This window comes from Callospermophilus lateralis, chromosome 7, assembly GCF_048772815.1.
Source record: "Callospermophilus lateralis isolate mCalLat2 chromosome 7, mCalLat2.hap1, whole genome shotgun sequence".
Lineage (NCBI taxonomy): Eukaryota > Metazoa > Chordata > Mammalia > Rodentia > Sciuridae > Callospermophilus > Callospermophilus lateralis.
This window is the reverse complement of record NC_135311.1, coordinates 103743366-103756653: the sequence shown is the minus strand read 5'-3', so window position 1 is coordinate 103756653 and position 13288 is coordinate 103743366. Positions and strand designations below refer to the sequence as shown.

Sequence of the window (13288 nt, the reverse complement as noted above, 5' to 3'; positions counted from 1 at the left end):
ATTTTAGTTACATTTTATGTATTTCATCTTTGAAAATGATTTTGAAGGGGCACGTATGAGGGACTGAACCCAAAAATACTTAACCACTGAGGCACATCCCTAGTCCTTTTTACTTTGAGACAAAGTCTTGCTCAGGACCTTGCTAAAGTTGCTGAGGCTGATCTCAAACTTGCGATCCTCCTGTCTCAGCCTCCCGAGTCACTGAAATTACAGGCATGCATCACCATGCCTGACTTTTGAAAATGTTTTTGACAGATGAAGAGGAAGAAGATTTAGGGTAGAGAAAATAAAGGAAGGATCTAGAATGTACATAGAAGGAATACTCTTCAAAGGAGGAGAGATCTACAGATGCAGTCATATTTAAAGATCTGGTAATAGAAAGTTCAAGTTTGATACTATCTATTATCTCAGAAAAATCATCTGCTAAGAATGAGAAGGCAGAGGTCAAAGGTGGGGCAAATTGCAAGGGTAGCTGAATTCTTAGTAAAACAAATTTTGAGATAATGCTTACAAAATGGGATAGCAAAATATAACTAAACAAATGAAAGTTGGGGCTGGTAAATATTAATTTAGGATTGTACTATGTGTTTACTTAAAATTTCCTCATACAGATAAATAAATAAAGGTATTGTGTCCATCTACAACTAAAAAATTTCCTAACTTTATGATTTTTTTTCTATTAACACTTTTTTTGTTTCTGTTAGCTTCCCAATTATAGGCAGATGGTAGGCAGGTGAACTCATGTAAGACTGAACACATAAGGATGCAAAAGAAGATAGCACTAAAGTATGTGCCAGAAAATAGAGAATCTAAGTCAAATGAAAGAGGAAAATGAAGATAGAAGACAACTGATAGGTAAGTAGCTCAATACTATATATTTGAGAATCTAATGATGTGAAGAATAAAGTGGGAGTATCTGAGTGAATATGAAAGGTGAAAGAATGGGAAATATATTTTATAATATTAGTTTGCACACAACTATCCTTACGCTGTTAAATCTTAGTACCTAGCAGTGAAATAGGTATGAAGTACAAACATGAAAGACAGCTTAGAAGAACATTTTTCTACAATATAAGTCATAACACTGATATAATGAAGACAACCTACCTGTCCATCAAAGGAAAACAGTTAAATAAACTAGCATATCCAAGCTATGGAAAACTACATACTGACTGCTAAAATGGAATAAAGTAAATAAAAAACTGGTTAGTAGATTCAATGGCCCCTTCTGCTAGGCTCCAAACTGATGTTTGGCTCTTAAAACAAAAATTATTTAAAAAAACAAAGACTTTGATATCAATATACAATTGAACACTACATATTGAATTTTAGCACATGAAGATGGCACACTTTAAGTTTACTGAGGTCCCTAATTTAGTATTCTGCTAAAAAGTCTCACTGCATACAACACTGCTAGATTCCTGCTAAATATATACACATGGGCTGGGGTTATGGCTCAGAGGAAAGAGCGCTCGCCTAGCATGCATGAAGCACCGGGTTCAATCCTTAGCACCACATAAAAATAAAATAAAGGCATTATGTCCACCTACAACTAAAAAATAAATGTTTTTAAAAGTAAATAAATAAATAAATAAATATGTACATATGAATAGTTGGAATTCCTACAATTTCAAATAAAATGTCAAATGTTCATTTATTGCTATGTCAATTAATGTTAGTAAAATTGGTACTTTTTAAAAAGTTATTTTTGTTCTTGCATGCTTTTATATTATTTTAAATTTTCCTGTTCTTTTACTTCTCTCCATTATAAATATTGTCACCCATTAAGAGACTGGACAATCAAAAGTATCTGAGAACTAGTGCTCCAAGGGGAAAAAAGATCCAGACATCTCTCTGCTTTTCTTACTCCACCTATATAAAAGAAGTTCAGTTCCAACACTGGACACAAGTTCAAGGATATTCCTTAAGGAATAGAAAACACATGATTTTTCTCTCTCCCTTCAGATTTCTTTTCTTATCCATCTCTTGTACTGAAACTGAGATGTCCTATAGTCTCCTAACCAATAAAAAGCTAAAAAAAAAAATTTTTTTTCAAGAGAAATGTCCAACACAATATACCCAGTTAAGGAAAAAGGAAATCTCTTGGTTCCATAACATCTAATTCAGTATACTGAAGCTACATAAAAATTAGAGCAGATGTCATGGCAAATAATCAAATATTTCTATGATTTCATCATGATGATATTTTAATTAAGATGATTTCTATAGATGGTAGAGGGTTAGGGTTAGTGAGCCAAACCTCAAATTCAATATTCAATTATCTCTTTCTCATTCACTCAACAAATGATTATTAGGTACGTACAATGTGCCTGACACTACAATTAGATCTTGTCCTCATGGAGCTTACTTGCTGAGGTGACAGAATTTAACAAGTAGATTAAACAAATAAACAAAATTTAATAAATATGTATTTCATCATGGACTATTACAAGAAAAAAAAGTAGTGAGCTATGGCCATCTTTTTCCCTATTTATAACACCAACCTGGAAAGAGGATCAGGATTCTTATAAAGAAAAACAAAATTCTGTAACAAAAAGGAAAAGATTCAAAATTCAAATAACATAACTTACAGCTTCTCTGCCAATGAGTGGATAAAAGGGGGTACCAAAAAGTTTCCTTCCATTAATAAATGCCTTCATGATGAAATTGGTCACTATTGAAAAAAGAATAAAATAATAAAGATACAGACATTAACATGTCAGGGCTTTAAGAGCAGGTAATCCACACATTTCAAACTTACTTTTTCTAGAAACTCCAGCACCAAGGTTATGATTCAAGTCAAAAGGATCTTAAAAAAAAAAAAAATTGTAATTAATGAATTATATTCATTGTAACATAAAATAGACTTGGCAAGAACTACAGTCTAATATTACATATTTTTAGACTGTCCAAGTCAGCAAATTATTCTTTTAAAATTATACATTAAGGGATGAAACTGATAAATATTAAGAGAAAGAATCTTTCAAATCTTAATGTGGTTCAGTTTTCTCCTCAATTTCCTTGGCCAAATTTCTGCTTTGTTATTGAATTAAAATCAACATAAATTATCACCTTCAATCGCAATGCATTTAGATGTCCACTGCTTTTCAAAAGTTGTCAATAGCTTTTTCTGCCGAATGCTAATTACATATTCCTTAAAATCAAACTCTTCAGTATAAAAGCGAAGAAGCCCCAACCAAAGCTCTCCTAATGATTCTGTGTTCTTCCCAAGTGAAGGTAAACGCTTTTTCTACAGATAAGGAGAAGGAGAGGATGGTAAGAGGAGGGGATAAGAGAAATATCTATATTAGCCAAGATATGAACAGCAAATCCAAGTAATACTATTAAAATAAATTATGCAAATCCTAACATGTATATCTATGAGCATTTTATAACATGGACTATGAAAAAATTACCAGTTCTTCTGTTTTATCGAAGAAAAAAGCATTCCATCCATCAACCATTCTCTGTGGAATCTGTTTTCCATCAAAGATCTACATAAAAAAATTAATTTTATTATTAAATTTCAAGTTCTGCAACCAAAAGGCCTACAAACCATTACACCATTTTAGAATTTACCTAAGGAAGACATACTGAAATATCCTTCAAAGGTAACAAAGCCAGGATGGTATAATTTCATACTAAGCAATTAGTTAAATGTATTTATAAAAACCAAAGCTGAGAAAGGACACTGTAAGAGTATCATACTCTCCAAATGACACATTTAATGTTATTTGATGGTCTCTATTTGGCCTATCAAAACACATCCAAACCACAGAAAAGAAAATGCCGTTTCAATAAAGGATTGATAAATACAGAAATATAAAATAGATAATATTGATTGATTACACATCCAAAAGGAAATCAAAAGAATAGTTTTAGGACCTGGATTCTTTTTTTTTTTTTTTAATTGTAGATGGACACACAATATCTTTATTTTTATTGATTTACTTATTTTTTATGGTGCTGAGGATCAAACTCAGGGCCTCACAGATGTGAGGCAAACGCTCTAACACTGAGCTACAACCCCAACCTAGAGCCTAATTCTTTAATCAGTTATCTAAAAAGCACTTGGACGCTGGTTTTATTCAATGGAAAATTAAGTAGCTTTCCATGACAGCTTTGAAAAGATTATAAATCCCTATTATTCATTATAAATAATAATTCAATGCCCTTGCAAACCAGGAGGGGAAAAAGAAATGCTAATTAATATGAACAAAAATATCCAATAAGATGATTTTATAGATACAACTAACCTCTAAAAGTCATTTGAAGACTTTTTTCCCCCTAAAAGAGGTTTAAAGAAAGATTCAATAAACTAAAAAATAATAATAGGTTCAGGGCTGGGGATATAACTCAGTTGGTAGAGTGTTAGCCTTGCATGCACAAGGCTCTGGATTCGATCCCCAGAACCAAAATAAATAAATAATAGGTTCAGAGTCAGTCAGACCTCTTTTCAAGTCTCAGGCCTGCAAAATAGTGATTCTGATCAAAATAATCATCCTAGTAAGTCCTCGGTTTTCTCAGTGAAAACAAGAGATTACACTTATTAGGTCTGTCATTTAAAATTTTTATTTTTTTTTTTACACTGTATAACCATTTTCGAAAATGGAACCTTTTAGGGAGCTTAAAAGGTCATATAAATAAAAGCAGAGGTGTTTAAGAGAATGCTGAATGAAGAAACCACACCACAACTTTACTTTATTCCATTCCTCACTCCCCGACAACACAATTATGGGTTCCAAAACACAGTTAAACCAGAAGACAGGGCTGGGGTCGTGGCTCAGTGGTAGAGCACTTGCCTAGCATGTGTGAGGCACTGGGTTCGATTCTCAGCACCACATATAAATAAATAAAATAAAGGTCCATCAACAACTAAAAAAAAAAAAAAAAACTAACAACAAAAAACAGAAGACAGTTAAAAACCACTAGATAAGGCAGATCTCACAGCCCTTTTCTGATGACATGATTTACAAAATTTACTACGTATCTGGCCCCTTCAATTTCTTTCTCAGGTTTAAGCTCTTGGTGGCCAAGGAGTATAGCTTATCCCTGGAATTCAAATCACTCCTGAAACAAAGCTTCTTATATACAGAATATGTTTGTTTACTGAATATATTCACTCTGTATATTACATAAAGATCAAGTTTCCATGGACTTAAGCTAGTAAGTTGTTTTTTATATTTATAGAGAACAAACACAACTGCCAAAAATTATTTAGTATAAATCATGACATTTGATAAAACAAAAAAGTGAGAGCCTGACAATCACAGATATGAATACCTAAAACAAAACACATGGGGTCTTGCCCTCAAAAAGAAAAGTGAAGGTTTTAAGAAACTGCAGTGTAATATTTAACCTTAAAGATTCAAATGCTATTATAAATTATTCTGTAATTGTAAAATGAGTTTATTTTCCAGATGTTGAAATAATAAAAGTTACTTTGTTCTTTTAAAGAGAATTCTTACTTTTGAGTAGCAAAGGTAAGATTTAAACCCAATAATGTTTGCTAGTATCACATTTGAGTGGACCCATGGACCTTGGAAAGTGTTTCACAAATCACACATTTTGCCTCTTCTTTTGAATGCTCATATTTCTCCATGCCTAACTCTATACTGTTTCATTTTCAATGCTCAGAAGCAGTAATACTGCTCTCTTTCTGTCACTTGCTCATTCTCACTCAATATCAGTCATCCCTATCCAACCAGCAGCAGTCCTCCTTTTAAAATTCACCAAATAAGACCATCATACAAGTATAATAACAATTTCATATTTACTTTCTTATTTTATTGTAATATTTTAATATCTATGGCTATATTTAAATTGCAATTGTTTTAATTGTTGTAAAAAACAGATAATGTAGAATTTGCTATCATTGATACTAAGCACATTCACTGCTATGCTACTCCTACCATCATTCATTTACAAGATTCATTTTATCTTGTAAAACTAAAACTCTTTAGCTATTGAACTATAATTTCCCAGTCCTCCTGCTCCTAGCCCTTGGCAACCACCATTCTACTTTTCTGTCTCTATGAATTTGATTACTCTGGATAGCTCATTAAGTGAAATCAAAAATATTATCTTATTCTGACTAGCTTACCTCACTTAGAACATGTCATCAAGATTCATTCATTAAATTATTATTTTTCAGTTATTACAGTTTAAGAAAACAAAATTTGATACAATTATATGAGAACACCACTATCAAATATCTTTTAGTATTAATTTTCATGTGAAAATTTGCTTTTACTTATTGATTTTCTAGAATAACAAAAATTTTCTGCTTAGAAAAGCTCCTTTTGAGCTAAACAACTTTGCATTATTAATCATCAAAAACAACTTTAAGCATTAGTAATATCCAATCACTTAAGTTAAATTCAAGTACAAATGGAATCAGAGATAATTAACTTTATTAAACATGTTCTTACCCTTAGAAAATGATCCAGGCCAATAACCAATACTTACATGATGCCAGAGCAAGGGGCAATGGGAACCCATATGAATACCCAAAAGAGGTCAGAAGAAAAAACCCATATATCATTAGTCTATATAGTTTAGCTCTTAAACTATAAACGAACTTTCTACAATTACAACAATTCTCTACAATCCCAGTCAGAGGTCAAAGGCAGAAGAAAATTTTCCTAAGCTATTCCATGAGGACAGCATTACCTAATACCAATACCACAGCAAGACATTATAAGAAAAGAAAACTACAGACCAATATCCTCATGAACAAAAATGCAAAATTCTCAACAAAACATTACCAAATTGAGGGCTGGGGTTGTGGGTCAGTGATAGAGTGCTTGCCTAGCATGTGTGAAGCGCTGTATTCAATTTCCAGCACCACATATAAGTGTAAATACATAAATGTCCAGTGACAACTTAAAAAAAAAACTAACAAATTGAATCCAACAATATATAAAGAAAGCTATACACCAAGACCAAGTAAGATTTATCAAAGGTATACAAGGCTAGTTCAACATTCAAAAATCAATTAATAAAACCCCTCAGATTAACAGTTCAAAGAAGAAAAATCACATGATCGTATCAATAGATGCCGAAAAGGCATCAGATAAAAATCTAACACCTATTCACAATTAAAAAATAAAGCCAGTAAAGTAACACATTCTTTTTTTTTTTTTTTTGAGAGAGAGAGAGAATTTTTAATATTTATTTTTTAGTTTTTCGGTGGACACAACATCTTTGTTTTTGTATGTGGTGCTGAGGATCGAACCTGGGCCACACGCATGCCAAGCGAGCGTGCTACCACTTGAGCCACATTCCCAGCCTCAGTAACACATTCTGAATAGTCTCAGCTATGTGGAAAGCCAAGGTGGGAGGATCACTTGAGCCTAAGGTTTAGTTTAAAACCAGTCTGGGGAACATAGTAGAATCCATCTTTAAAATAAAATAATAAAGATATTATTTCAAAACCCTAAATAAACTAGAAAATAGAGAATCATGATTTAGATGTGAGGTATCTCCCAAAAGCTCATGTGTGAAACAATGCAAGAAAGTTTAGAGGTGAACCGATTGGGTTATGAGCATCTTAACCTAATTAGTGAATTAATCCCAGTTAAGGATTAAATGGGTGGTAACTGGAGGCAGGTAGGGTGTGGATGGAGGGGGAGGGTGTGCCTTTGGGGAATATATTTTGCCCATGGTGATAGAAGGCTCTCTGCTTCCTATTGGGCATGTTCTGAGTGCTTTCCTCCAATACATTCTTCTGCCATGATGTCCTGCTTTACCTCAAACCCTGAGGAATACAATCAGCCATCTCTGGTCTCAGACCTCTGAAACCCTGAGACCCAAAATAAAACTTTCCCTCTTCTAATTGTTCTTGTCAGGTCTTTTGTCAACAGCAGTGAAAAAGCCAACTAAAATAGAGGGAAATTTCCTCAGTGTGATTTAAAAAAAAAAAAAAAGAAGGAAAGAAACTAAAAGGAAAAAAAGTCTACAAAAAATTATTGCTAACATCATACTTGAGAAGAAACTGTAAGCTTGCCAACTAAAATCAGGGACAAGGCAAGGATGTAACCTCTCACCTACTCCTTTTCAATATATGAAAAGTCCTAAATAAAGCCAATACTGAAAGTCCTAGATAATGCAATAAAAAAAGAAAAGGAAGTAAACAGAATATATATTGGGAAGGAAGAAATAAAGCTTTCTTTATTCACATGACATGATCATTTATGTAAAAAATCTGAATCAACAAAATAACTCCAGAACTAATAAGTAATTAAAGCAAGGTTAAAAGACACTGGTTAACAAACAAAACTCAGTTGCTTTCCTACTTTCCTATATACAAGAAATTAAAAGCTAGAAACAAAGTGAAATTTCAAAATAGAAAATACAATACTTTGCACCCCAAAAATTAAACACCTACATATAAATGTAACAAAATATGTACAAGATCTACACGAGGAAAACTATAAAACCGAGGAACAAAATCAAAGAATTAAATAAATGGAGAGATGTTCTATGTTTATGGAAGGAAGACTCAATATTGCCAAGGTGTCAATTCTAATCAAAATCCCAGCAAGTTATTTCATAGATATCAACAAACTGACTCTAAATTTTATAAAAAGAAGCAAAAGACCCAGAATAGCCAACACAATATTTAAGGAGAAGAATAAATAAAGCTGGAGGACTTATACATCTCAACTTCAAGAAATATAAAGCTATAGCAATCCAGAGTTTGGTACTGATAAAATAACAGACAAATAAATCAATGGAACAAAACAGAATGCTCAAAAATAGACCTACATAAATACAATCAACAGACACTTGACAAAGGAGCAAAGGCAATACAATGGAGCAAAAATAGTCTTTTTAACAAATGGTGTTGAAACAACTGAAATCCATATGCAAAACAGATCTAGAAACAGTCTTAACACACTTCACAAAAAATTCACTCAAAATGGACCATAGTCCTCAATGTAAAATACAAAAATATTAAACTCAAAGAAGACAATGTAGGGGAAATTCTAGAGGAGCTTGAGTATAGCAGTCCCTTTTTAGATACAATACCAAAGGTAGGATTCAAGAAAGAAATAATGCACATGCTGGACTTCATTAAAAGTAAAAATATTCTGCTCTGCAAAAGACAATGTCAGAGAATTAGTAGACAGGACAGGGAGAAAATATTTGCAGAAGACACAGCTGAGAGAGAACTATTATCCAAAATCCACAAAGAATTCTTATACTCAACAGTAAGAAAACAAAACTTTTAAAACATATGCCCAAGACTTTAATAACATACACTTCAACAAAGATACAAAGACAACAAATAAACATATGAAAAGGCATATAACATCATATGTCATCAGGAAAATGCAAATCAAACAATAATGACATACTACCATATGCCTAGTAGAATAACCGAAGACTAGATCACTGACAACAAATGCTAGTGAGGATGTGGAACAACAGGAATTCTAACTTACTGCTGAATGAAAAATGGAATAACCACTTGCAAAAACACTTATCACAGTTTCTTATAAAAAATTAAGTATACTTATGAACCAACAATCCTGCTTCTTAGTATTTACACATAAGACTTGAAAACTATATGCACACAAAAACCTGCATATGGACCTTATAGAAGCTTTATTCATAATTGCCAAACATTGAAGCAACTAAAATGTCCTTCTGTAAGTGAATGCAAAAAGAAACTGATATATACAGATATAATGGAATGTTGTTCAGCACTTAAAATAAATGAGCTATCTACCCATGAAAAGAGATGAAGGAATCTTAAATACATATTATGGAGTGATATGATTTGAATATTCACAATATTCCCAAAAGTCCATGTGGTTAAAGGCTTAGTCAAGTCACTAGGATGATGCTATTGGGAGATGCTATAAACCTTTAGGAGGTAAGGTCTTATGGAAGGTCCTTAGATCATTGGGACAGGGTCCTCAAAAAGAACTGTGGGGCTCCAATCTCTCAGTCTGTCTCTGCCTCTTAGCTCATGATACAAGCAGCTGACTCCATCGCTTTCACCTACTATGATGTGCTGCTGTCACTGGAGGTCCAATGGAATAGGGCCACCTGATCTTGGACTGGAACCTCCAGAAACCTGAGTCAAAATAAACCTTTTCTCTTTGTAAGTTAATTGCCTCAGATATTTCAGTAGTATTATAGTAATGAGAAGCTGATATACTAAATGAAAAAAGACATGTTTCCAACTGTATGACATTCTAGAAAAGACAAAATTAAGGCAATAAGATCAGCAATCGCCAAGAATTGGGGTGGGGGGGATGACTAGGCAGTACACAGATAATTTTTAAGGCAGAGAAAATACTTGATAATATCTGTATGATGCTATAGCAATGGATGCATCATTATATAGTTGTCCAAACCCACAGCATATCCACCACCAAGAGTGAGCCCCAAAGTAAACTATGAACTTTGGATGACATATCAGTATCAGTTCACCAGCTATCACAATGTACCACTCCAGTGGGATTGATAATAAGGAAACTATGTTATGTGTGGGCAGGGGCTAAATGAGAAATTCCTATACATTCCTCTCAATTTTGTTGTGATCTTAAAACTGCTCTACAAAAATAAGGAAATTAAATACACACACACACACACACACACACACACACACACACACACACCACTCCACCCAACAGAGACTCAGCTAGCAATTTTCTGCTAGGAAGATAATATTTAAAATGTTTACTATTTGTTTAAAAGAAGAAAAGAAATGCTGCTAAAAACACATACAATCATAAGAACTTTTGAAAATTTACTAAGGCCATCTGACACCTATCATATGACTTGCTATTTTGTGATTTTCTTTTCTGCATGACTATCAGAAAAATAAGTCTACAACTATGTGAAATCAAAATATGTGATTTTTCTGAACAACTCTGATGCTTCTCTCCTACCTCAAAATAGTCATCCTTCTAAGAAATTAGAACTGGATCCTCTCTAATAGCTACAGGTCCACATTAGCCAAGAAGGAACAGATAGATGATTAAGAACTCCTTTATACCGATTTCAGTGAGTACAATTTGGCTACAGAAAATGACTCAATGAGTCATCAATTCTGAATGAATATGAGTACAATCCAGTTCTCTCAATGTACATTCTACTATTTAATGCAATTAACATGTCTTCAAAAGAGATGAGAAAATTTTTCTTTGGGTTTTTTTTTTTTTCCTTAACCAAAATTCACAAGACTGACTTAAGCATATACAGAATTAAATCAAATTTCATAGTCAAGCATGAGGAAGGAAAACACTTCCTAAACAATTTATGAACTTCCATCTGAGAGACCAGAATATATATGAATATATATGAATTTATGGATAGCTACAAGAACTTCATAATAATCTGCAGCAAGCTAAGACTGTGAAATTTTAAAATGCTGCAAGATATTCAATGGTTCTATTCATTTCATATTCTTTTAGTAGTTTATGTGATCCCATAATAATTTTTCGAAAGCTTCATTGTTAATTATAGCATTAAATTGAAGGAAAAAACAATCATGATGAAATAAGCTGAGTAATAAATCACGTAATTTCTGCTGTGTTTAAATCCATTGTTTGCAAAAAAATACCTTAAGTTTTCTTAAACACCTACCTCTTGTAGAACTGGGATAACAGGTGGCTTTCTCTGCTGCAGAAAGTACAGCACCATAAGGATATATGCATATGAAGATAAACTTCCCCTGGAAGCATCTCCAATGTCACAACGCTAAAATATATATATATAAAGATTGAAAATAAAACTTCAGAGTTTCATTCCATATAGAAGTATTGATGACTTTGAGACACTGTTTTTTAAACTCACTGAACTAAAAAATGTCCAAAAGTTCAGTTACAAACTGTTATAAAGGGTGTGGGGCAAACCAGCACTTTCATACATTACAGATCAGAGTATAAATCAGGACAAACTTAATGAAGAATAATTTGGCAATATCAATATGATGAAAGTATTTCTTTTGACCTAGCCATTCTAAGAATTTATCTTGCAAAAATGCCCAAAAAAGTATGAAATGACTAAATTCTTTATTGTAGTACAGTTATAATATGAAGTAATTTCCAAGATCTATTAAGAAAAGCAAGATCTATGAATCAAAGCAAAGGGTAGAACAATGTTTTCAGTGTGCTTAGACCTAGAATAAACAGGAGACAGGAAATTCATGTATTTATTTGTACTGGTATGATATATTTCTGAAAGGATACAGAGGAAATTTTAACACTGGCTGCCTCCAGTAATAAGCAATAGTTGGTTAGGAAATAAGTAGGGAACATTTTCTACTTTCCATCATAAACACTTTTATTTTAAATTTGTTTTTTGGGGTTTGGGGACAGAGGATTGAACCCAGGGGCACTTAACCCATGAGCCACATCCCCAGCCCTTTTTGTTTATTTATTTATTTGTTTTTAATTTTGAGACAGGATCTTGCTAAGATGCTAAAGGCCTCACCCTGTTGCTGAGGCTGACTTGGAACTTGTGATCCTCCTGACTCAGCCTCCTGAGCTGCTAGAACATAAACACCTTTAGACCTTTTGAATTCTGAACCACATGAGTACATCAGGTATTCAAATTTTTTTTCATTAAAAAAAAAAAAAAAGACTACTCAGAAATTTCTCCTACTGAGTGAGAAATTACCTCACAGTTATAAGTTAAAGGAATGATTTTTCTGATGTGAACCACTTGGCTTGATTTCCAAAGGTCCATGTAGCTATAACAAAACCATCATGCTGGAGTTATTATTCTGTGAGGTGATTCTGGAAAAGTTAGCTTTATCAAGTCTTATATGTAGTATGTGCCAGCATGCATTTCTTTTCTAACACACTTTTCTGTCCAGAAAGACATGTATAGGAAAATCTAAACAAATATGCTTTCTTATTGAAAAGGGTGAGATTTATGAAATGAAAATCTGACCAAGTCATTTCCAACTAAAATTCTTCCACTAACACATTCACAAAATTAACTCTTTACTAAACAGCTACCATAAGTAGGCTGAACTAGGAAAATAGATTCCTGTCTTAATGTAATTTATATATTCAGCAAAATGAAAACAATCCAGTGTTACAACAAGTGTTTCAACAAAACATAAGATTCTATTTGTATTATTTTGGTTTTGTTTTCTTGGTCAGAAAAATTGATCGTTAAACCCAAATACCAGATTTTATAGCCCAGAGATGCTTTAAATATAGAGTTTGCCAACTACCATGCCTAGGATTGAAAATCATTACTATATTACCCCAACAGGTATAATAAATTATAATAAAATAAAAGTAATTATAATAAAATA

At 32.8% G+C, this 13288-nt stretch overlaps 1 protein-coding gene across 8 annotated transcripts in view; it reads right to left on the bottom strand.

The window, feature by feature from the left end:
- Tut4 (terminal uridylyl transferase 4) overlaps positions 1-13288 on the bottom strand; it is a 119916-nt gene that overhangs the window by 19569 nt on the left and 87059 nt on the right. For 7 of the 8 annotated variants that reach the window (XM_076841303.2, XM_076841302.2, XM_076841305.2 and 4 more), the window contains 5 exons: positions 11605-11718; positions 3417-3494; positions 3073-3250; positions 2762-2809; positions 2592-2674 (listed from right to left, as the gene is read on the bottom strand). In XM_076841303.2, coding sequence (XP_076697418.2) covers positions 2592-2674; positions 2762-2809; positions 3073-3250; positions 3417-3494; positions 11605-11718 — 501 coding nt within the window. The remainder of the gene's footprint in view (positions 1-2591; positions 2675-2761; positions 2810-3072; positions 3251-3416; positions 3495-11604; positions 11719-13288) is intronic. The other variant, XM_076841310.2, reaches the window with a different exon arrangement.